At 45.7% G+C, this 26,587-nt stretch overlaps 1 protein-coding gene across 2 annotated transcripts in view; it reads left to right on the top strand.

Moving 5' to 3' along the window:
* Nucleotides 1–26,587, top strand: part of khdrbs2 (KH domain containing, RNA binding, signal transduction associated 2) — a 361,507-nt gene that overhangs the window by 250,771 nt on the left and 84,149 nt on the right. For both annotated transcript variants that reach the window (XR_013886982.1, XM_080191957.1), the window contains exon 6: nt 4,637–4,823. Coding sequence is in view for 1 of the 2 variants with exons in the window: in XM_080191957.1 (XP_080048083.1) it covers nt 4,637–4,823 (187 nt within the window). In the remaining variant the exon portion in view is untranslated. The remainder of the gene's footprint in view (nt 1–4,636; nt 4,824–26,587) is intronic.

Below are 26,587 nucleotides of genomic sequence, written 5' to 3'. Positions count from 1 at the left end.
AGGGTGATGATAGTAAGGGATTCAGTGATGATAATGACACTGAATGTTAATGGGAGATGGTTAGATTCCTTCTTATGGGAGATGGTCATTGCTTGGCATTTGTGTGACACGAACCACTTACCAGCCCAAGCCTGGATATTGTCCAGATCTTGCTGCATTTGAACATGGACTGCCTCAGTATCTAAGGATTCATAAACGAACATTGTGCAATGATCAGCAAACATTCCCACTTCTGACCATATGATGGAGGGAAGGTCATTGATGAAGCAGTTGAAGTTGGTTGGGCGTAGGACACTACCCTGAGGAACTCCTACAATGGTGTTTTGGAGCTGAGATGATTGACCTCCAAGCAGCATCTTCCTTCATGCTAGGTGGAGAATTTTTCTCTGATTCACATTGACCCCAGTTTTGCGAGGACTACTTGATGCCCACACTTGGTCAAATTCTCCCTTAATAGCACAGGCAGTCACTCACCTCTTGAGTTCAGCTCTTTAATCCATGGTTGGATGAGGCTGTAATGAGATCAGGAGCTGTGTGACCCTTGACGAAACTCAAACTGAGCACCCGTGAGCAGGGTATTACTGAGTGAAGTGCCATTTGACAGCACTGTTGATGACCCCTTCCATCACTTGACTGATGATTCAGATTAGACTGATGGGGTGGCAATTGTCTGGGTTGGATTTGTCCTGACGTTTGTGGATGGTCCATACCTGGGCGATATTCTACAAGGCCAGGTGGACACCAGTACTGCAGCTGGACCAGAACAGCTTGGCTCGGACGGCAGCTAGTTCCTGAGCACAAGTCATTAGTATCGTTTGGCCATTTAATTTCAGACTTACATTGCCGAAATGGATTTTTGCCTACTCTTTCTCAAATCCCATGCTAGCATTAGGGCCAGCAGCAAGCTTTTTTAACTCACATTTCCAACTCAGTAAAGATTTTGGTATGAAATCTATCCAAAGCCCAATCTCCCTCTCTTTCGTCAAGTGTTTACTCTCTCGGGGTTTTAGGTGGAAATTGGATTGTTTGCCATCAAGCTCTATCTATAAAACACCATGAGAACTTGCAAACATCAGGGTGGCACAACAGTTAGCACTACTGCCTCACAGCGCCAGGGACCCAGGTTCAATTCTGGCCTCGGATCACAGTCTGTGTGGAGTTTGCACATTCTCCTCGTGTCTGTGTGGTTTTCCTCTGGGTATCTGGTTTTCTCCCACGCTCCAAAGATATGCTATTTAGTTTGATTGGCCATGCTAAATTGACCCTAATGGTAGGGGATTAGCAGGGTAAATATGTGGGATTGTGGGAATAGAGATTGTGGTCGGTGTAGACACAATGGACCAAATGACCTCCTTTTGCACTGTAGGGATTCTGTGATTCATACCAAAATAACTGGCAGCAAGAGGTCACATGATCCAGTAAACCAAACACACATGATGACTAGAGAATCAAAGCTAAATAATTCCTAACTCCCTTTCCACCCACCACCCCCTTAGAACTCACCTCAGCGGACATGTCATCTCTGGGATTGTGTTGTGTTATGTGGTATCTGTCTCTTTAAGAGACTACAGCAGAAGTGAATCACCTGACTTGAGGGACCAATGGGGAACTGAGAGTGAGTGATCACCCAAGAGGGTGGAGGCCTTTCTGAGGCAGAATCAACTAGCAACTATGTAGTTAGTAAGTGTTATGTATGTATGGATAGAGAAATCTTAGTTCAAAAGTTGGTAAGAGGCGGTTAAGAATATATGCATTATGTATGTGTCTGTAATAATGTGTGTGCAGACTTGTATATATGTGTGAGAATGTCTTGTCTATAAATGTATGGATATGTGTGTATGTGAGTGTATATACATGTGTGTGTATGTATGTTTCTATATATGTGTATATGTATTTTTGATGCACATGTATATGTGTATATATGTATGTGTGTGCATATTTGTGTGTATGAATGCATGTGTGTCTGATAAATGTGAATGTGCATGTGTGTGTGAATGAATATATATGTGTGTGCATGTGTATATGTACAAGAGGGTGTGTGTCTGTGTGTATGTATGTGAGTGTGTGTGCATGTGTGTGATTAAGTGTTAACTGAGGTTCTGCCCCACAGTACCGTTGGAGTGGTAAACCCCTTGGATGCAAGTTTCTCTCATTGATAAATACCTCCCTGTTCCTCACAAAGTCCAAAGCTTAACAGTTCCAGAAGCCAGTCGCACAAAAATACATAACTGAGTGTCACAGTCAAAACCCTAGACTGGTTAAACAAAAGCTACTCAGGATAAGAAATCTCAAGCACCCCCCCACCCCACTCCTCTCCGCTCCCCCACAGGTCATTGAAACCAGTCTGTATGATTATATGGTCTTTGTGTTACCCATACACGCACATACACACACTCAAGTATACACAGACACTTGCATACTTATACACTCTCGCATACACACATTCACATGCATATACACACTCATACGTGCACACACAGTCACATACGTACACACACACATCTACACACTCACATGCACACACTTGCACATACATATACTCACAGACACATACACACACCGTGTGTGTGCGCGCGAGTGTGTGTATGTGTATATTTGTTAGTGTGATAAAGGAAAAATTACTGAGGACAAGAAGTCTCAACTCATTCTCCCCCTCCCCAAGTAATTGTGTGTGAGAGTGTGTGTGTGTGTAAATGTGTGTATATATATCTATATTTCTGTGTATTTGGGTGTATATGTGTGTGCACGTGTGTTTATATATATTTATGTGTATATGTGTGTGTGTATATGTGTATGTGTGAGAGTGTGTATATGACTATATGTGTGCATATGAGTATAAATAATATAAGTGATAATAAGGAAAGGAGCAACAGAAAATTTTTTCCCTTTCTAATATAATTGTTTGGAATGAATCACAAACGGCTAATTCCTTCCTTTGCTTTGCCCGTTTCCCCCCCAACCCCCAACACCTTGTGTAATCCAACTCTTGTTATACATTTTCCTTCTTCTTTGAAGTTTGATTCCTTTTCCATGTTGGGTGGCATTAGGATATCTTGCAAATGTTTTGAATATTATACATTAATATGTCTTTGAATGGCTGTAGTGTCTACAATGGTCGTGTTAGCGATCCAATGAATCCAGTTAGACCTGGCCTGGTAAGGCAGACAAATCCCACCATTGCCAATTCAGAACTGGAGCTCAGTTTGAAGAGAACTCTGAAGCTGGGGCCGCGAGTCTCCCAGAAGTGCTGAATAGGCAGGAAAACTGTTGTAAATCCCGACAGTTTTGTCAGTTCAGCCTCTCACCTGAATCTCCGCTCTCTGTGCACTGCAAGAGGTCCCAGCCAGGAATATCATTAAAAACCGCAGGGGGGCAGGGCCTATTCGCACCACAGTTTGACAGCTCTGAAGCTCTGCGCATGCACAGTGGCCCCAAACTGTCAACCTCCCCGATTTGCTGGTCAACTTGACCCGAAAGACCCTCCTGCAGGACCCCTCCAGTGCTGCCCCTCCAGCACCCCCCCCCCACGGTCCGATCGCGATTCCCACAGCAATTCCCGGACGAGCCTCCCCACTCCCCCCCCCCCCCCCCCCCCCACTCCATCCCAGAACACCCCAACCTCCAACCCACCCCCGCGCCCCCCCCCCCCTCATCTTGCTAACTCCCAGTCTCTCCTGGGGTCAGACCCTCCTCTGGGAGTCAGGCCAACCCCCTCCCTCCCTAGCAGACTATCCCTCCCTCCATCCCAAATCGACCCTGTATGCAGAGTGGCAGCGGGACCACCCCCCCCCCGCCCCCCCACCTCCACTGATTACCCCCAGGCCCTGCTCACAATGAGCACCACCCCCTTGGCACTGCTCGATGCCTGGTAGGCAGTGCCAAGGTGCCCCCTGGGCATGGGCACTTTGCCCCTTGGGCAGTGCCAGGGGCACAGGCTGGCACTGCTGCAGGGTGCCCATGCCCAGGGGGCACCACACCCGGCACCCAACCCCCTGGGGGGGGGGGGGCCCGATTGCTCCCCCCACTTATTCCAGCAGGGTCTCCCGCTAGTTCCCCGAACGTGGGGAGCTTGTCTGAACCCCGCCTGGATGAAGTACTCCTGGCAGGTTAGGAGATTCAATTGGGACCTGAAAGTTCCCGATAATGACCTGCTAAACATATTTAAAATACATTTTGAAAAGGTTCAAATCACTTACCTGTCTTCCTGTCGGTTTCCAGCGTGGTCTGACCGGTCACAGTTCACCGGCTGTGGGAGACACGGGTGCATTCCCGGTACAAGGCTGGCAATCTCCCACCGTGACCCACCAGAAAAGTTGCAGGTCGCGATGGGAGAATCGTGGCCCGGGTGTGAGTGAAAGTGTTTCTGAAGCTGTCGGATTATTAAAAGCCCCAACTGGCTCTCGAATGTCACTTTGGAGAGTGAAATCTGCCCAGTTTGACTTCCATGTGACTCCAGTCCCACACAAACACTTACCGCCCTTCTGAAAGCCCCCTCCAGGAGTATCACATCGTGACCGTTAATCCAGAATGGAAGTCCATCAGAGCCCTTCTCAGAGTAACCAGCCGTGGGCAATGAATCCAGTCCCGTGGCCCCACAAGATGATTTATTAAATGTCAACGTTCTGCGTTCTTTTAGGGGACGTACCAGTGCTCTCCTCCCAGGACGAGGGATTCCAGTGCCCAGAGGGACGCCGGTTGTACGCGGGGCCCCCTCTCTCTCCCATCCAGTGAGGGGGACCCCAGCACCACGCAGCAGAGGAGGGCCCGGGGCAGCTGGCTACCGACCTCCACCCCCGCCAGAAGAAGATTCTTATGACGAATACGTGAGTACCCAGAGATGCGCCCTCGGCATTTTCAGCACAGCACCGAAAACAAATGTGTCAGAGGCCAGTATGGTTCAACGGTCAAATATATTTACTGCCCATTGGGGAGGTTAGTCCCATCTGTGCTGTAGGTAGATTTAATTCCTGATCTGTCATGAATGAGCTGGCTTCAGAAGGGTACAGTCAGCAGTGGTCATTGGGTTCAGTGTCCCCGGATGAAGAAGGCAGCCTGGGTTCCTGATCTTCTTCATTTCCAAATACTGCTATTGGAGCATGTACATGTGTGAATGACAGGAACTTGTACATGTGCGAATGACCAAGAGCATGTTCGTGTGTGAACACTAAGCTTATACATGGTAAAATGGCATGAATTTGTATACATGTGATCACCAGGAATGTGAACATGTGTGAATACTAAGCATGTACATGTATGAATGACAAGAACTTGTACACATGTGATCACCAGGAACATGTAGCTGTGTGAACACTAAGCATGTACATATGTGAATGACCAGAACTTGTGCACATGTGATTGCCAGGAACATATACATACATGAATGACAGGAACTGGTGCACATGATTGTCAGGAACATGTACATATGGGATCATCAGGAACATGTACATATGTGAACACTAAGAGCACATGTGAAGCCAGGGCACTGTACACATGTGAATATGAGAAATATTTAATAAGAAACAATGACAGGTCAGAAACCAGATAATGACAAGCCTGCGTTAGGGTTGAGATGAAATTTACGATTCACTGTTTAGACTCAGAAGATGCCTTGCCTTCCTGGACATGACACTAGTGACCAGTTGGCTAGCATAGGACACACTAAAGGAAACAGTGGAGAACTGAACTTTTACTATTTTTTAGTTACAATTCCTGGTTGTGGCTGAGATATTTCTGCTGTTTGAAGTGATAAGTAGTCCTGAGCGCGTGGCTTTCAGACATTGCCCAGTGTGTAACTTTGCAATGCAATAGCCTGGAGTGTAATATCCCCTTAGGAACTGAACTGCGTCCTGTGAATACCTGTAATCTTTTGGTTGGTGGATTGATAACACTTTAGAGTTGCATTATTTTACAGACAGCAACTGAGCTGGCAGTTGTCAAATGCCATGTAAACAAATGCTAAGGGGATGGCACAATGGCATAGTGGTTAGCATTGCTGCCTCATAGTGTCGGAGACCTGGGTTTGATTCCCGGCTTGGGTCACTGGCTGTGCAGAATCTGCACGTTCTCCCTGTGTCTGCATGGGTTTCCTCCCACAGTCTGAAAGACGTGCTTGTTAGGTGCATTGGCCATGCTAAATTCTCCCTCCGTGTACCCGAACAGGCGCCGGAGTCTGGTGACAAGGAGATTTTCACAGTAACTTCATTGCAGTGTTAACATAAGTCTACTTGTGACACTAATAAACAACATTAAGAAACATGCTTCACTTGGCTTCAAGCAGTTCCTCACCAGTAAGAAAAATAGCAAACGACATTGCCTTGACCTCAATTAGCGGGTTGGCTAATGTTCAGCTTTTGGTCAGAGCGTCCCATGTTTTACAAAGGCTGGAATGGCCTTATAATCAATTGAATAAAGTTTGCATCTTTCTTCCAGCAGTCAATTCTGACCAAATAACATCAAACATGCATTCTGGGAGGAATCTGGGTGCCCCAGTGCATGATTCACCAAATAATATACAGATACAGCAAGTAGCGGAACTTGATGGTCTGAGTTATCAGGAGAAGCTGAATCAACTGGGACTTTTTCCCCAGGAGCATAAGAGGCTTAGGAGTGATCTTACAGAGGTCTATAAAATAACGAGGGGCACAGATCAGGTAGATAGTCAACATCTTTTCCTAAAGATAGGGGAGTCTAAAACTAGAGGGCATAGGTTTAAGGTGAGAGAGGAGAGATACAAAAGGGTCCAGAGGGATAATTTTGTCACTCAGAGGGTGGTGAGTGTCTGGAACAAGCTGCCAGAGGCAGTGGTAGAGGCAGGTACAATTTTGTCTTTTGAAAAGCTTTTAGACAGTTGCATGGGTAAGATGGCTATAGAGGGATATGGGGCAAATGCGGGCAATTGGGACTAGCTTAGGAGTTTAAAAAGAAGGGCAAGATGGACTGAAGGGCCAGTTTCCATGCTGTAAACCTCTATGACTCAAAGTATTTAGGAGATGGTTACAACACCATGAATTCTGCGTGGAGATGCACCAACATTGGGAACTACTGCTGGCAAACGGACAAAAGGCCTCGGTGGTCTTGCTCGAACATTCACCTAACAAACTGCCTCCAACGCATTGCTTGGCTTAAGATAGAACACAACTGAAAGAAACTCAACGATCTAGTCTGCCGTGGCAAACCGGATAAAAAGGCAACTGTCTGATGGGTTTTCTAACTCTTCCTAGGGATGGAGGGGCATCACTGGTAAGGCCAGGAAAATTGACTCCCTTCGTGAGAATGAACGATTGAGGCCTTAACTGTCTTAATTGCAGCCTACCATCTGCACGGACAGCCTGCTCCTGGGAAATTCGCCGGAATACATCTGGGAGCCACCCTATTTTCCCCGCCCCAACCACTACCTCCCAGCCAAGTGGTGGCACAATGGTTAGCGCCGCTACCTCACAGCGCCAGAGACCCAGGTTCAATTCCCGACTGCCTGCGTGGAGTCTGCACCTTCTCCCCGTATCTGCGTGGGTCTCCTCCGGGTGCTCCGGTTTCCTCCCACAGTCCAAAAGACGTGCTGGTTAGGTGCACTGGCCGTGCTAAATTCTCCCTGTGTACCTGAACAGGTGTGGCGATGAGGGGAATTTCACAGGAACTTCATTGCAGTGTTAATGCTTGCGACACTAATAAATAAAGCTTTACATGGATCTGGTCTTTGTAACTTGATGAGAGGCAGGAACTGCAAGTGGAGTGGGTGACAATGGCTGTTGATGTGAGTGGGAAGTTAATGGTTGCGTTGAAAGAATAGGGCCTTGAAGGAGTAATCTTATCATGCAGACAAGGCCGCGATTCGATGCAGTGAAAGCTGAGATAATAAGGTTCATCTTTTGTTGAGGTCGTACACGTGGCAACGGCAGAATTTACATTTCAAATCGACCTGCCAAAAGAGACAGCGTTTACCTCGAGGCCAACGAGAGGTCGGCAACAAAGGCTGGCCTTGCCAGCGATGCTCGCATCCCATGAACGGTTAAGAAATGAGTGTTTCCGTACAGCTGAAAATTAGAAATGGAACACAAAGTTGTGGGAAAGCTCAGCAGGTCTGGCAGATTCTGGTCAGAGAGGAACAGAAGGACGAAGGATGCTTTTTAATTCACTCACGGGACATGGGCGTCGCTGGCTGGCCAGCATTTATTGCCCATCCCTCGCTGCCCGAGGACAGTTGAGAGTCAACCACATTGCTGTGGCTCTGGAGTCACATGTAGGCCAGACTGGGTATGGACGACAGATTCCCTCCCCGAAAGGACATTCGTGAGCCAGATGGGTTCTCCCGACAATTGACAATGGTTTCGTGGTCGTCGGCAGATTCTTAATTCCAGATTCTTTTTATTGAAAAATATCAGCCATGGCGCTGTAGACTTGATGGGCCGAGTGGCCTAATTCTGCTCCTATGTTTTTATGTCCTGTGATTTATTGCTCATCTCTTGCTGCCCAGGAGGAATTGGCGGTGAGTCACCTGTGTGAACCACTGCAGTTATAAGAACGTAACAAGAATAAACCATTGAGTTTTCTGAGCCTCTCCCCCGATCGTTTTACATTCACACAATCATAGATACAGGGGCGGCACGGTAGCACAGTAGTTAGCAGGGACCTGGGTTCGATTCCTGGCTCGGGTCACTGTCTGTGTGGAGTTTGCACATTCTCCTCGTGTCCGCGTGGGTTTCCTCCGGGTGCTCCAGTTTCCTCCCACAGTCCAAAGATGTGCGCTTGATTGGCCTTGCTAAACATTGCCCCTTAGATTCACGAGATGCAGAGGGATTAGTGGGTAAATGTGTGGGAATTGAACCTTCGTTACCGGCATTGCTCCGCATCACTAACCGGATGTCCGGCCGACTGAGCCAAACTGACCCCAATATTAGCTGCAAAACAATTTGGACAGAACCTTCCCCTCCCGCCCTCCATGGGAATCGTGGCGGGCAGGACACAGACCGTGCAAAACGTCCGTTGGCCATGGGCGGAATTTTCCGGACTTGGGACGAGCAGTCCCTCCCCTTGCGTTGCCCGGGGGCTGTGAAAGGCGCTATCAAAATTCAAGTTTGTTCTTTTCTATCACAGGCTTCCCCAAGCACTTCTCATCTGTACGCACTTCAGCATGCAGTCCCTATGTGGGTGAATAAAGGGCTCATTTCATTCATAGCACGTGCCACCATCAGTGAAGCTATGAATGGTCAATAATCTGTTTTGAATAACGTTAACTGAGCAGGACAGAAATAGCTCTGTCTAAAGCACTGAAATCAACAGGCAAAAACCCTGGTTTAACACCTCACCTTACAGGATAGCAATTCTGACAATGTACTACCCTGGACTGGATTAAGTGTCAGTTTAGATCATGAGTTCCAAGACCCTGGACTAGGCTTGAAGCAACCACCTTGCAACTCTCAACTGACCCACGCCACTAATTGCCCTGCGATCGTAGCAGGACACCTCGCATCTCAGGATCTTAGTCTCGGCTGCACGGCCTGGCAGAATGGGACCGCCAGAATTGATACTGACCCCAGCTGACACCCCAGGGTTATGCCGGTCAGAACACGTTGACCGAATCTGTGCACGGTTAGCATGAGGGGGGAGGAAGTGGGGGAGCACGCAGAGTCGATGACAAGCGTATCAGTCGTGGTAGCACTTTCGCCTCTAAGTCACAATGTTCTGGGTTCGAGTGGGGGGGTGATGGCCCAGTGACATTATCGCCAGGCAATTAACTGAGAAATTGTTCTGGGGACCTGGTTCGATCACCACAACAGATGGTGGAATTTGAATTCAATAAAAAAAAATCTGCAATTAAGGATTTACTGATGACCATAAAACCATTGTCGATTGTCGGAAAAACCCATCTGATTCACTAATGTCCGTTAGGGAAGGAAATCTGCTGTCCTTAACCGGTCTGGCCTACATGTGACTCCAAAGCCACAGCAATGTGGTTGACTCTCAACTGCCCTCTGAAATGGCCTAGCCAGCCTCTGGGTACAATTGTACCCAGCATTGTGGGTCAACCTACAGCACATGGGCTGCAGTGTTTCAAAGGCAGCCTTCTCAAGGGCAACTAGGAATGGGCAATAAATTCTGACCTAGCCACCAACACCTATGTACCACAAATTAATTTAAAAAAAAGTGCCACTCCAGGACCTGAGTACAAAAAGCAAGGCTGGTACTCTAGTGCAGCACTGAGGGTAAAAGATCCAATGGCGCCATTTTGAAATAATGAAGCCCTCGGGTCAGGCTGATATTTCTCCCTCATTCAACATCACAAAAGAGTTTATCTAGTCATTATAATGTGGTTTGTGGGAGCTTGCTGTGCATAAAATTGGTTGCCACGTTTCCTGCATTACAAAAGTTTAAGATTACTTCATTGGTTGCGAACCAGTGTTTGTGTGAAGTGATGTATTGTTCTGCTCCTCATGGGGATTCCTTTAATCAAACTAACCAAACTGACTGAAGAACTCCTAATGAAGAAATGACCAACATGGCTTTTACTCCTTGTAATTTATACTTTGACACAAATCAGAATCAATGATACTTAAACATATATTAGCGGGCAAACCATGGTCGGTACAAACTATAACTCATGCATGGATTAGCAGATACAACAAAGAATATCCCACTGATTTGCTGGATAGTCCATCCTGTCTGAATGATCAAAGTTACATCCACATAGTTCTTTTTAGAATTATAGACAGTGCAGAAGGATGCCATCTGGCTCATCGAGTCTGTCCTGACATCAATCCCACCCAGGACCTATCCCCGTAACCCCACATAATCCCCCTGACACTAAGAGGCAATCCCACCCGAACCTGTTCCCCATAACCCCTAGTATTTACCCCGCTAACCTACACATCCTGGGAAATGGCGGGGCAATTTAATCTGGCCGATCCACCTAACCCACACATCTTTGGAGTGTGGGAGGAAATCGGAGCATCCGGAGGAAACCCACGCAGACATGAGGAGAATGTGCAAACTCTACACAGGCAGTCACCCTTGGCCGGAATTGAACCCGGGTCTCTGGCACTATGAGGCTGCAGTGCTAACCACTGTGTCACTGTGCTGCCCCTACTTCTTCCAAGCAGAATTCCAGTCCTTTTCCTTCAAAGAGTTGGCTGACTCTCTGTAGATATAAATATTCTTCCATCTGTGCACTCTCAGTGTCTTCTATGTATTTGTGTACAGTGAAAACTTCCTTCAGCATTCACCTGTTCCCCCTCCCCACCCCCCTCCCCCCATCTCTGTAACTTTCTGACTGTAAATAGTCTTTGCCTGCTGGTGCCTCTCCCAGATCACTATCATTCGAGTGTAAATGTTTGATAGTGAATGCACCAGAAGTTTTGCATACATTGTTCATTCCATCCTGAGTGTTGCATTTAGATTTTTTTATAATGCAGGTCAGAAACATAAAACTGTTTTATGAAGTCAGCCTGGATCATAAGTTTTGCACTATGAACTTTGGCACAGGTAAGAATAAGATTTTTCACTCCAGGTATGATTCAAGTGACCCACTAGGGAGCTTTTATCAAACAAAGTTTATTTAAGAATAAGGTTGAATTATAATAAGGAAAATTAGCAATACGTTTCACCGATTATAAACAAGAAAAACCATGATACTGTGTAAACTTTAATAGCTAATTATACTGTTCGAACCAAAAAAACCCAGACAAACATACACCCTGTTCGAGGTTTAGCATAGAAAGCAGGTATGCTGACGTGATGCTGGATTTGCAGTTTTGCAACACCAGCTGTACATTAGTCCTTTGGATGAGAAATGCTGAGGCTTTCCACCTGTGGAACTGGCAGCACACATCAAGAGACAGAGACACTACTTGTCTCGAGCTTCTAACTAGTCATTCATCGACAGTAGAATTTCCAGTGACAGGGAGAGAGACAAGAACACTGCTTTCAGAATAGCTTCTGCTAAAATGAAAGTAAATCCCTTTGGATTTCTCTGGTGAGGATAAAAGAAACTATCCAAAAGCACCTGACCTGCCAATCAGATGCAAATCAACTATTCCCAAAACTCTGGGACACAGCATTAGGACCAGATTAAAATTAAACAAGTGCCCATTCTACGGCTTCAGCGTTAATAAAAGATGCCAGTTCACTGACAGCTCGGTGCCAAAATCAAGAAGGCCAGGCCCATTTGAAAATGCTGCAGAAAGCCTGACTAAAAATTAATTCCTTAAAGGCACAGTGGCATCACAGTTTGTGCACATCACCTCAGCTAGAACCTCTTGGCCTTAGAGGCTTTGCAATGTGGATTCACGCAGAAGGGGACAATTACCCAACCACTAACGGGAGTCAGAGGTTTACAGCATGGAAACAGGTCCTTTGGCCCAACTTGTCCATGCTGCCCTTTTTTTTAAACCCCTAAGCTAATTGCCCAGATTTGGCCATATCCCTCTATACCCATTGTACCCATGTGACTATCCAAATGCTTTTTAAAAGACAAAATTGTACCTGCCTCTACTACTACCTCTTGCAGTTTGTTCCAGACACTCATTACCCTTTGCATGAAAAAATTGCCCCTCAACACTTCTGTATGTCTCCTCTCTCACCTTAAACCTAAGCCCTCAGGTTTTAAACTCCCCTACCTTTGGGAAAAGATATTGACTATCAAGCTGATCTGTGCCTCTCATTATTTTATAGACTTCTACGCTCTGGAGAAAAATGTCCCCGTCTATCCAGCCTCTCCTTATAACTCAATCCATCAAGTCCCGGTAGCATCCTAGTAAATCTTTTCTGCACTCTTTCTAAATTAATAGTATCCTTTCTATAATAGGGTGACCAGAATTGCACACGGTAATCTAAGTGTGGCCTTACCAATGTCTTGTACAACTTTAACAAGATGTCCCAACTCCTGTATTCAGTGTTCTGACCAATGAAAGAAAGCATGCTGAGTGCCTTCTTCACCACTCTGTCCACCTGTGACTCCAAGGAGCTATAAATATGTATCCCTAGATCTCTTTGTTCTGTAACTCTCCCCAACGCCCTACCATTAACTGAGTAAGTCCTGCCCTGGTTCAATCTACCAAAATGCATCACCTCGCATTTGTCTGAGTTAAACTCCATCTGCCATTCGTCAGCCCGCTGGCCCAATTGATCAAGATCTCATTGCAATTGGAGATAACTTTATTCACTGCCCATCATGCCACCAATCTTATTATCATCAACAAACTTGTTAACCTTGCCCCCTACATCCTTATCTAAGAGTCACACTCTTAGGTTAGGTAGTGGTGCAGATCTGGCCTGTGGTCAGGGACAGGAGGGTGTGCCAGAGTCAGGCAGGTGAGGGTCTCCTAGTGAAATATCAGAATGTCCTTGGCCTTCTTCAACAGACACGGACTGGCTCCTAGGTGCTTTTGTGGATGACGGCAAAGTCTGCAACATAGTGGAGCAATGCAAGCCTGGCACCATAGTACATATTTATTTATTTATTAGTGTCACAAATTGGCTTACATTAACACTGCAATGAAGTTATTGTGAAAATCCCCGAGTTGCCGCACTCTGGCATCTGTTTGGCTGCTCTGAGGGAGAAATTAGCACGGCCAATACACTTAACCAGAATTTAGCATGGCCAATGCACTTAACCGGCACGTCTTTCGGACTGTGGGAATAAACCGGAGCACCCGGAGGAAACCCACACAGACACGGGGAGAACATGCAAACTCTACACAGACGGTGACCCAAGCCAAGAATGGAACCCAGGTCTCTGGCTCTGTGAGGCAGCAGTGCTAACGGCTGTGTGATCCGTGCCACCTATACTGGAAGCCATTCAAGGGAGGTATAGAGTGAAAGGGAATGAGGTCGTGGTAGGTCCCAGCATGGTGGTGGGGATTGCCCATTGAAACTGTGTTGCCTGCCCGGTGCCAAATAGCTGGGAAAAGAATTTGGCGTGGGCGGATTCAGCCATCATGGCCTGATGACTTGGTTAAAATGAGGAATGAGGGCTGCAGAGGGAAATTGGCAAGTTAAAATGGATTGGCAGAGGATATGCAGATTGGAAGCTTCAGTACTTAAAGTGGAAGCGTAGGCTGTAATTCTCCCATTCCACCTGCCACTGGAATTTTAGCAGGCGGGTTGCGAACAATGTGAATTTCCGGCTTTTAGACAGAGAATTTCACCCCTAGTGACCGGGGCAAGGGTTCTTGATGCGGGAAGCATTGGGCCCTATACTGGGATATGAGGGAGGTGATCCACTTTAACCAAGCTGGCTCCGACTACAAAGGAAGACAGGGCTTGAAACTAATGAAATTAGAGTGGAAGGACCCAAGAAAGCATAAAATCAAATGTACTCAGAAAAATATCAAGGCTGGAGAGCGATTCGAGTAAAGATAAGCAGAGTGGGTCGGGATGGGACAGAGAACTCAACGTGATTTAATGACTAAAGTGACAACAAAGAAAAAAATTAAAGCCATAGGCTCCACAGATGTCTGAATGCAAAGCATTCATAACAAAAACAGATCAATTAATAGAACCGATTCAAATAAATGGGATAAATCTAATCGCCATTAAGGAGACGTGGTTAGGGTGACCAAGGTTAGAAATGGAATATTCCAGGGTTCTTGGCTTTTAGGAGGTATGGGCGGTACAGTGGCACAGCGGTTAGCACCGCTGGCTCACTGTGCCAAAGACCCAGGTTCAATTCCAGCATCGGGTCACTGTCTGTACAGAGTCTATGTATTCTCCCCATGTCTGTGTGTGTTTCTTTCGGTTGCCCCCCCCTTACACTCCAAAGATGTGTGGGTTAGGTTGATTGGCCATGCTCAATTGCCCCTTCGTGTCAGAGGGACTAGCAGGTTAAATAAGTGGGTTTAAGTGGACAAGTCCTCGGTGGGATTGTGGTCAGTACAGGCTCGATGGGCCCAGATGACCTCCTTCTGCACTGTAGGGATTCTCTGGGCAAAATGGAAGACATGTTGTGGAGGTGCCAGCGTTGGGCTGGGGTGGGCCCAGAAAGACGTCTCACAACACCAGGTTGAAGTCCAACAGGTTTATTTGGAATCGCGAGCTTTCGGAGCACTGCTCCTTCATGAGGTGGGTGGAGGTAGGTTCACATACACGGCATATATGGACAAAGACACAATTACAAGGTAATTATAGATTAGGATGTGAAGGATGGTTGGAATGTGAGTCTTTACAGGTAATCAAGTCTTTCCAGTTACAAACAGTGGAGAGAGGGATAATCACACATTAAAGAGGTGTGAATTGTCTCAAGCCAGGCCCATTAGTAGGATTTTGCAAACCCAGGCAGTATTGTGGGGGGTTTATAAGTATTGTGACGTGAACCCAAGATCCCGGTTGAGGCCATCCTCATACGTGCAGTTGGGAACCTACCTCCACTCACCTGATGAAGGAGCAGTGCTCCGAAAGCTCATGAAAAGGTCCCTCATGGCAGACTGACGCAGAAGGTGAAGTCACATGGGATCAGAGGTGAGCTGGCAAGGTGGATACAAAACTGGCTCAGTCAAAGAAGACAGAGGGTAGCAGTGGAAGGGTGCGTTTCTGAATGGAGGGCTGTGACAAGTGGTGTTCCTGACGGATCACTGCTGGGACCTTTGCTGTTTGTAATGTATGTAAATGATTTGAAGGAAAATGTAATTAGTTTGATTAGTGAGTTTGCGGGTGACACAAAGGTCGGTGGAATTGTGGATAGCGATGAGGACCATCAGGGGATACAGCAGGATATAGATTGGTTGGAGTCTTGGGCAGAGAGATGGCAGATGGAGTTTAATCTGGGCAAGTATGAGGGAACACATTTTGGAAGGTCTAATACAGATAGGAAATATACAGTAAATGGCAGAACCCTTAAGAGTATCGATAGACAGAGGGATCTGGGTGTACAGGTACACAGGTCACTGAAAGTGGCAACGCAGACGGAGAAGGTAATCAAGAAGGCATGTGGCATGCTTGCCTTCATCGGCCGGGGCACTGAGTTTAAAAATTGGCAAGTCACGTTGCAGCTTTGTAGAACCTTAGTTAGACAGCACTTGGAATATAGTGTTCAATTCTGGTCGCCACACTACCAGAAGGATGTGGAGGCTTTGGAGAGGGTACAGAAAAGATTTACCAGGATGTTGCCTGGTATGGAAGGCATCAGCTATGAAGAGAGGTTGGAGAAACCTGGTTTGTTCTCACTGGAGCGACAGAGGTGAGGGGCAACCTGATGGAAGTCTACAAGATTATGAGAGGCGTGGACAGAGTGGATAGTCAGAAGCTTTTTCCCAGGGTGGAAGAGTCAATTATTAGGTATAATGTGTGAGGAGCAAGGGTTAAAGGAGATGTACGAGGCAGGTTATGTGTACAGAGGGTGGTGGGTGCCTGGAACTCGCTGCCGGGAGAGATAGCGGAAGCAGATGCAATAGTGAAACTTAAGGGGCATCTTGACAAATACATGAATAGGATGGGAATAGAGGGATACGGTCCCTGAAATGGGAGGAGGTTTTAGTTCAGTCAGGCAGCCTGGCCGGTGCAGGTTTGGAGGGCCTTGTTCCTGTGCTGTAATTTTCTTTGTTCTTTGACTCCAAATAAACCTGTTGGACTTTAGCCTGGTGTTTTGAGACTTCTTAAAATGGAAGAGGAGGAGGAGGAGGGGACTAGCTCTAATAATAAAGAGACCATAAAGAGCAGGGACCTGAGCCCAGAAAATCGATGAGTCAAATCAGTTTTCGGTGGAGCAAAGGGCAGATGAAACTGTTGGTTGGGGGGTAGTTCGTAGGCCGCTGAACGGTAACTATAGTTTTGTCAAGGAGAATATAAATTAGGAAATTAGAGGTTCTTGAAACAAGGATAATACAGTGATTGTGGGAGGCATTAATCTTCATGGAGATTAAGCAAATCAAACATGCAGCAACCGTGTGGAGGACGAGTTCACGGAATGTACACAAGATCATTTCCTTGATCAGTATGTCAAAGAACCAACAAGGGAATAGGCTATTTTATATTCAGTGGTGTGCAATGACCCGGGTCAATTAATAACCTTGTACTGAAAGAGCCTCCGGAGAGGGGTGAGATGATAGAATTTTAACCAAGTTGCTCTCAAACACAGTAACGAATCCAAAACCGGGGTTTTATTACGGCAGGAAGCAGAATGATAGAACGCGAGCCAGAGCCTCAGACACAAACCCAGGGAGCCACTTCTCGGCGCAATGGACTGTGGAAATCGAGACTTCTCTCCCCGACTCCGACCCCACAAATAAGGCTGTGGTTTCTGGGGGACTCTCGATGCTAAGGTTAAGAGATATTCGTTGGATTAAGATTGATGAGTAAATGGAGTTGAGATGTGGATCCGAATCTTACTGAATGGCTCAGAGGGGCTGAGTGGCCAATTCTTAGAATCATAGAATCCCTACAGTGTTGAAGGAGGCCATTCGGCCCATCAAGCTGACAAAGAATCTCACCCTGGCACTATTCCCGTAACTCCATTTATTTACCCCGCTTGTTCCCCTGACACAAAGGGTCAATTTAACATGGCCAGTCAACCCAACCTGCACATTTTTGGTGTGTGGGAGCATGCAGGAAACCCACGCAGACATGGGGAGAGTGTGCAGATTCCTTGCAGACAGCCACCCGAGACCAGAATTGAACCCAGGTCCCCAGTGCTGTGAGGCAGCAGTGCTAACCGCTGTGCCACCGTAAAGGATGTTTACTCTTGTGTTCCCAGTTGTTCAGCTTTGAGATGGAATCAGACATGAATGCTGACCTCGGTCATAGTTTCGTCAAAGATCCGAACAACTGTGCTTCCGACTGTGTTCAGTCAATAGAAATTACATGGAGCGGCACAGTGGTTAGCACTCCAGCCTCTCAGTGCCAAGAACGCGGGTTCGATTCCCGGCTCGGGTCACTGTCTGTGTGGAGTCTGCACATTCTCCCCGTGTCTGCATGGGTTTCCTCCGGGTGCTCCGGTTTCCTCCCACAGTCTGAAAGACGTGCTGGTTAGGTGCATTGGCCATGCTTAATTCTCCCTTAGTGTACCCAGACAGGTGCTGGAGTGTGGCGACGAGGGGATTTTCACAATAAGTGAAGTGCAATATTAATGTAAGTCAACTTTGTGACACTAATAAATAAAGTAATTTCCAGCATTGCCGATGCCGGTGTTTATATTCCATACGAACATCCTCCCTCCCTAGTTTATGTCAATGTATATCCTTACACTTCTGCACATTTTTATTTGGCATTCCCTTAAATGCATCAGTACCGTTCTCCTCAGCAACCCATGTGGAGGTGAGTTCCACGTCCTCACCTCCCGGGATAAAGAGGTTTATTTTGAATTTCACTGTTGGATTTATCAGTGACTGTCGAAAAGTTAAGATCTCTGATATTAGGCGGCTCCACAAGTGGAAGCAATATCGCTGTCAAATCTCTTCATTATTTTCTGGATTATTAAAATAGAAAATGGAAATCATGGACAAATTTCATTTTCCCAGTTAGCATTGTGATATGAGTTACAGCACACGCTGTCCTCCAGCCCACAATCTGCCCTTGTATTGTCTGAATAACCTTGCTTCAAAGTTATTTTCATCCCCCTGTGAATACAGTGTGCTGCATTACAGGGATGGAAAGTGAGACTGTTCATGTATTTTTGCTCAAGACTGTAAGATAAAATGGTTGGCTTGCTCCCCATTGACATTCTTTATCCTCTTAGACAGAATCTTGACGGTGACTTCTTCCACACTACAAATGATTTTGAGTGAGGTTGAGTTCAATATGGGAGCCAACAGTCTCTGTCACAGCTGGCAGATGGTCCTTGGAGGAATGGGTGGGGTCCTCGGGTGGCCATGCACTCCTTTCACTGTGGAGTCCGTTTAAATAGCACACTAAAACAGAGTATTTTTAAACAGCGCACTGCAATAGAGTTTATTTAAACAGCACACTACAACAGAGTCTACTTAAACAGCGCACTACAACAGAGTCTATTTAAACAGCACACTACAACAGAGTCTATTTAAACAGCACACTACAACAGAGTCTATTTAAACAGCGCACTACAATAGAGTCTATTTAAACAGCACACTACAACAGAGTCTATTTAAACAGTGCACTACAATAGAGTCTATTTAAACAGCTCACTACAAGAGAGTCTATTTAAACAGCACACTACAACAGAGTCTATTTAAACAGCGCACTACAACAGAGTCTATTTAAACAGCGCACTACAATAGATTCTATTTAAACAGCTCACTACAACAGTCTATTTAAACAGCGCACTACAGCACAGTCTATTTAAACAGCTCACTACAACAGAGTCTATTTAAACAGCACACTACAACAGAGTCTATTTAAACAGCGCACTACAGCAGAGTCTATTTAAACAGCTCACTACAAGAGAGTCTATTTAAACAGCGCACTGCAACAGAGTCTATTTAAACAGCGCACTACAATAGAGTCTATTTAAACAGCTCACTACAACAGTCTATTTAAACAGCGCACTACAGCACAGTCTATTTAAACAGCTCACTACAACAGAGTCTATTTAAACAGCACACTACAACAGAGTCTATTTAAACAGTGCACTACGACAGAGTCTATTTAAACAGCACACTGCAACAGAGTCTATTTAAACAGCACACTACAACAGAGTCTATTTAAACAGCTCACTACAACAGAGTCTATTTAAACAGTGCACTACAACTGAGTCTATTTAAACAGCGCAGTACAACAGAGTCTATTTAAACAGCACACTACAGAGTCTATTTAAACAGCACACTACAGAGTCTATTTAAACAGCACACTACAACAGAGTCTATTTAAACAGCACACTACAACAGAGTCTATTTAAACAGTGCACTACAACTGAGTCTATTTAAACGGTGCACTACAACTGAGTCTATTTAAACAGCACACTACAACAGAGTCTATTTAAACAGCGCACTACAACAGAGTCTATTTAAACAGCACACACAGAGTCTATTTAAACAGCACACTACAACAGAGTCTATTTAAACAGCACACTACAACAGAGTCTATTTAAACAGCGCACTACAACAGAGTCTATTTAAACAGCGCAATACAACAGAGTCTATTTAAACAGCGCACTACAACAGAGTCTATTTAAACAGCGCACTACAAGAGTCTATTTAAACAACGCACTGCAACAGAGTCTATTTAAACAGCGCACTGCAACAGAGTCTATTTAAACAGCGCACTGCAACAGAGTCTATTTAAACAGCGCAATACAACAGAGTCTATTTAAACAGCGCACTACAGCAGAGTCTATTTAAACAGCGCACTGCAACAGAGTCTATTTAAACAGCACACTGCAACAGAGTCTATTTAAACAGCGCACTGCAACAGAGTCTATTTAAACAGCGCACTGCAACAGAGTCTATTTAAACAGCTCACTACAACTGAGTCTATTTAAACAGCTCACTACAACTGAGTCTATTTAAACAGTGCACTACAACTGAGTCTATTTAAACAGTGCACTACAACTGAGTCTATTTAAACAGCGCAATACAACAGTCTATTTAAACAGCGCACTACAGAGTCTATTTAAACAGCACTCTACAACAGAGTCTATTTAAACAGCGCACTGCAACAGAGTCTATTTAAACAGCACACTACAACAGAGTCTATTTAAACAGCGCACTACAACAGAGTCTATTTAAACAGCACACTACAGAGTCTATTTAAACAGCACACACAGAGTCTATTTAAACAGCACACTACAACAGAGTCTATTTAAACAGCACACTACAACAGAGTCTATTTAAACAGCACACTACAACAGAGTCTATTTAAACAGCGCACTACAACAGAGTCTATTTAAACAGCGCACTGCAACAGAGTCTATTTAAACAGCACACTACAACAGAGTCTATTTAAACAGCACACTACAACAGAGTCTATTTAAACAGCACACTACAACAGTCTATTTAAACAGCGCACTACAACAGAGTCTATTTAAACAGCACACTACAACAGAGTCTATTTAAACAGCGCACTACAACAGAGTCTATGTAAACAGCACACTACAACAGAGTCTATTTAAACAGCGCACTACAACACGGTCTATTTAAACAGCACACTGCAACAGAGTCTATTTAAACAGTGCACTACAACAGAGTCTATTTAAACAGTGCACTACAACAGAGTCTATTTAAACAGCGCACTACAACAGAGTCTATTTAAACAGCACACTACAACAGAGTCTATTTAAACAGCGCACTACAACACGGTCTATTTAAACAGCACACTACAACAGAGTCTATTTAAACAGCGCACTACAACACGGTCTATTTAAACAGCGCACTACAACAGAGTCTATTTAAACAGCACACTACAACAGTGTCTATTTAAACAGTGCACTACAGAGTCTATTTAAACAGCGCACTACAGCAGAGTCTATTTAAACAGCGCCCTGCAACAGAGTCTATTTAAACAGCACACTGCAACAGAGTCTATTTAAACAGCCCACTACAACAGAGTCTATTTAAACAGCGCACTACACCAGAGTCTATTTAAACAGCGCACTGCAACAGAGTCTATTGAAACAGCGCACTACAGCAGAGTCTATTGAAACAGCGCACTACAACAGAGTCTATTTAAACAGCGCACTACAACAGAGTCTATTTAAACAGCACACTCCAGCAGAGTCTATTTAAACAACACACTACAACAAGGTCTATTTAAACAGCGCACTGCAACAGTGTCTATTTAACAGCGCACTACAGAATCTATTTAAACAGCGCACTACAACAGAATCTATTTAAACAGCGCACTACAACAGAGTCTATTTAAACAGCGCACTACAACAGAGTCTATTTAAACAGCGCACTACAACAGAGTCAATTTGAACAGCGCACTGCAACAGACTCAATTTAAACAGCGCACTGCAACAGAGTCTATTTAAACAGCGCACTACAACAGAGTCTATTTAAACAGTGCCCTACAACAGTCTATTTAAACTGCACACTACAGCAGCGTCTGTATAAACAGCACACTACAACAGAGTCTATTTAAACAGCGCACAACGACAGAGTCTATTTAAACAGCGCACTACAACAGAGTCTATTTAAACAGCGCACTACAACAGAGTCTATTTAAACAGCGCACTACAACAGAGTCTATTTAAACAGCGCACTACAACAGAGTCTATTTAAACAGCACACTACAACAGAGTCTATTTAAACAGCGCACAACGACAGAGTCTATTTAAACAGCGCACTACAACAGAGTCTATTTAAACAGCGCACTACAACAGAGTCTATTTAAACAGCGCACTACAACAGAGTCTATTTAAACAGCGCACTACAACAGAGTCTATTTAAACAGCGCACTACAACAGAGTCTATTTAAACAGCGCACTACAACAGAGTCTATTTAAACAGCGCACTACAACAGAGTCTATTTAAACAGCACACTACAACAGAGTCTATTTAAACAGCGCACTACAACAGCGTCTATTTAAACAGCACACTACAACAGAGTCTATTTAAACAGCGCACTACAACAGAGTCTATTTAAACAGCACACTGCAACAGAGTCTATTTAAACAGCGCACAACGACAGAGTCTATTTAAACAGCACACTACAGCAGAGTCTATTTAAACAGCACACTACAACAGAGTCTATTTAAACAGCGCACTCCAGCAGAGTCTATTTAAACAGCACACTACAACAGTGTCTATTTAAACAGCGCACTACAACAGAGTCTATTTAAACAGCGCTGCAACAGAGTCTATTTAAACAGCGCACTACAACAGAGTCTATTTAAACAGCACACTACAACTGGGTGTATTTAAACAGCACACTGCAGCAGTGTCTATTTAAACAGCACACTCCAGAGTCTGTTTAAACAGCGCACTGCAACAGAGTCTATTTAAACAGCGCACTGCAACAGAGTCTATTTAAACAGCACACTACAACAGAGTCTATTTAAACAGCGCACTGCAACAGAGTCTATTTAAACAGCGCACTACAACAGAGTCTATTTAAACAGCGCACTACAACAGAGTCTATTTATACAGCGCACTGCAACAGAGTCTACTTAAACAGCACACTTCAACAGAGTCTATTTAAACAGCGCACTGCAACAGAGTCTATTTAAACAGCGCACTGCAACAGAGTCTATTTAAACAGCGCACTGCAACAGAGTCTATTTAAACAGCACACTTCAACAGAGTCTATTTAAACAGCGCACTGCAACAGTGTCTATTTAAACAGCGCACTACCACAGTGTCTATTTAAACAGCGCACTACAACAGAATCTATTTAAACAGCGCACTGCAACGGAGTCTATTTAAACAGCGCACTACAACAGTGTCTATTTAAACAGCGCGCTGCAACAGTGTCTATTTAAACAGCGCACTACCACAGTGTCTATTTAAACAGCACCCTGCAACAGTGTCTATTTAAACAGCGCACTGCAACAGAGTCTATTTAAACAGCACACTACAACAGTCTATTTAAACAACACACTACAACAGAGTCTATTTAAACAGTGCCCTACAACAGTCTATTTAAACAGCGCACTACAACAGTCTATTTAAACAGCGCACTACAACAGTCTATTTAAACAGCGCACTACAACAGAGTCTATTTAAACAGCGCACTGCAGCAGAGTCTATTTAAACAGCGCACTACAACAGAGTCTATTTAAACAGTGCCCTACAACAGTCTATTTAAACAGCACACTACAGCAGCGTCTGTATAAACAGCACACTACAACAGAGTCTATTTAAACAGCGCACAACGACAGAGTCTATTTAAACAGCGCACAACGACAGTGTCTATTTAAACAGCGCACTACAACAGAGTCTATTTAAACAGCGCACTGCAACAGAGTCTATTTAAACAGCACACTACAACAGAGTCTATTTAAACAGCGCACTACAACAGAGTCTATTTAAACAGCACCCTACAGAGTCTATTTAAACAGCGCACTACAACAGAGTCTATTTAAACAGCACACTACAGCAGAGTCTATTTAAACAGCGCACTGCAACAGAGTCTATTTAAACAGCGCACTACAACAGAGTCTATTTAAACAGCGCCCTGCCCGTGTCTCCCAGCGCTGGGTTTCAGGTTTGCTCGTGGCTAAAAATCAGTGGGGAGGAGGTTCTTGCAATTAATTAATATTTTAAACATAATTTAAATGCTTTTAGTGGGCCTGCATCTACATTCTCCATCCCGCTAGCCTCTCCAACCCCACCAAAGTGTTTCATTCCAGCAGGGATTACACTAGGTCCCCATGTGTGGGGAAAGTGACCTGAACTCGCTGGAGTGAGGGAGGGGGATTTAGGACTGCCCAGGAGGTCAGGTGGCAAAGGGGGTGGTGCCCCTTGGGCATGGTTAACCTGGCACACCAGCCTGTGCCCCCGGCACTGTCTAACGGTCAAAGTGTCAATGCCCAGGGGGCACTTTGGCAGTGCCCACCGGACATTGGACAGTGCCAGTCAGGATCTGATGGGGGCATGGCCCGGGTTTTTGGTGGGGGGGGTCGGTGGAGGTTGCGGTTCCCACTGCCATTGGGATTGGTCAACTAAGGAGGGAGGCCAGCGATTGGGGTGGTTGGGGGTCAGGGCTCAGCTTGATGGAGGGGTGGGGTCGGCACTGCTGGTGGAGAGGGATAACTGTTGACAGGGGATACTGGAGAACGGGGTGGTCTGGGACGGTTGCTGCGGTGGACCTGGGAATAATTGGAGGGGGGCCCGCAATCAGGACATGGGGTGGGAGGGTCGGAGTGGCAGCATTGTGGGGGTCATGGGGCTGGCCAGCAAGCCGGAGGCTGACAGTGCGGGGGCCACTGCGCACGTGCACTGGCTTCAGGCGCCCAGGTGGGAATAGGTCCCACCCACAGGTTTATAATATCTACCCAAATGGCCTCTGCAGTGGAAATCAGGGGCGAGATCTGGGCCAGAACCCTACCACCTCACCCGCCGCAGAATTGATGTGGGCGAGGGTCCGACAAGAGACATCTCTGTTGACCTCAGGCGGGAATTCCTGGTCTCGCCAGAGGGAGACCCTAAACGCCACTCTCAGTTTTGCACTCTGAAGCCAAGGGTGAGGCCTGGCAGTCCCAGTCTGACCTGGGAACGTAGGCCCTCAGTGGTGTTTACTGTGGGATGAGGCCACCTCAGGAGTGTGAAAAACTCGAGAGTTGGGAGAGTGAGAAAGAGAATAAATAGAGATAGGGAGGCATGCAGAAACGAAGGGGGGGAGCTAGAGACCAATTTTTTATTTGTTCATTCATGGGATACGGCTGTGGTTACTCAGCCAGCATTTATTGCCTATCCCTAATTACCCTTGAAACTAAGTGGCTTGCAAGGCACTGCTTCCACTTAGCACCACGGACCTCGGTTCAATTCCCAGCTTGGGTCACTGTCTGTGTGGAGTTTGCACATTCTCCCCGTCTCTGCGTGGGCTTCCTTCAGGTGCTGTGGATTCCTCCCATAGTCTGAAAGACGTGCTTGTTAGGTGGATTGGCCGTGCTAAGATTCTCCCAAAGTGTATCCAAACAAGCGCTAGAGTGTGGCGACTGGGGGATTTTCACAGTAACTTCATTACAGTGTTAATGTACGCCAACTTGTGCTACTAATAAATAAACTTTAAACTTTCCAAATCTGATTGAACCTATACTGTTCTCTCAGAGGGCAGTTGAGAGTCAACCACCCAATGCTGTGGCTTGGGAAGCATGGTGGCAGTGTTGCCTCACGGCACCAGGGACCTGGGTTCGATTCCCCGATCGGGTCAACGTCTGTGTGGAGTCTTCATCTTCTCCTGTGTCTGCGTGAGTTTCATCCGGGTGCTCCGGTTTCCTCCCAAAGTCCAAAGACGTGCTGGTTAGATGCATTGGCCATGCTAAGTTCCCCCTCAGTGTACCCGAACAGGCGCCGGAGTGTGGCTACTCTGGGATTTTCACAGTAACTTCATTGCAGTGCTGACATAAGCCTGCTGGTGAGAGGAGTAAAGAAACTATAAACTCTGGAGCCACATGTAGGCCAGACCAGGTAAGGACAACAGATTTCCTTCCCTAAAGGACAGGTGAAGGATGTAAATAAGGTTGAAAGAGTGCAGAGAAGGTTCACAAGGATGTTGCCGAGACTTGAGAAGCTGAGAGATCAAATAGGTTAGGAAGAATGAGGGGAGATTTGATCGAGGTGCGTAAGATTTGGATGGGTATAGACAGAGTGAATGCAAACAGACTTTTCCCACTGAGGCTAGGGGAGAAAAAAAAAACCAGAGGGCATGGGTTAAGGGTGAAAGGAGAAAAGTTTAAAGGGAATATTAGGGGGGGCTTCTTCACGCAGAGAGTGGTGGGAGTGTGGAATGAGCTGCCGGATAAATGCGGGGTAACTTTTAACATTTAAAAAAAACTTGGACGGGTTCATGGATGAGAGGGGTGTGGAGGGATGTGGTTCGAGTGCGGGTCAGTGGGACTAGGCAAAAAATAGTTCGGCAACAGACAAGAAGGGCCAAAAGGCCTGTTTCTGAGCTGTAATTTCCTATGAACCAGATGGGTTTTTCCTGACAATCGATAATGGCTCCTTGGCCATCAGTAGATTCTTAATTCCACTTTGTTGGATACAAGTTCCACCATCTGCCGTGGCAGGATTCGAACCCAGATTCCCAG

Source organism: Carcharhinus amblyrhynchos, chromosome 7, assembly GCF_965287045.1.
Source record: "Carcharhinus amblyrhynchos chromosome 7, sCarAmb.v2.hapA, whole genome shotgun sequence".
Lineage (NCBI taxonomy): Eukaryota > Metazoa > Chordata > Chondrichthyes > Carcharhiniformes > Carcharhinidae > Carcharhinus > Carcharhinus amblyrhynchos.
The sequence above is the reverse complement of the archived record's forward strand: the minus strand, read 5'-3'. Positions and strand labels throughout refer to the sequence as shown.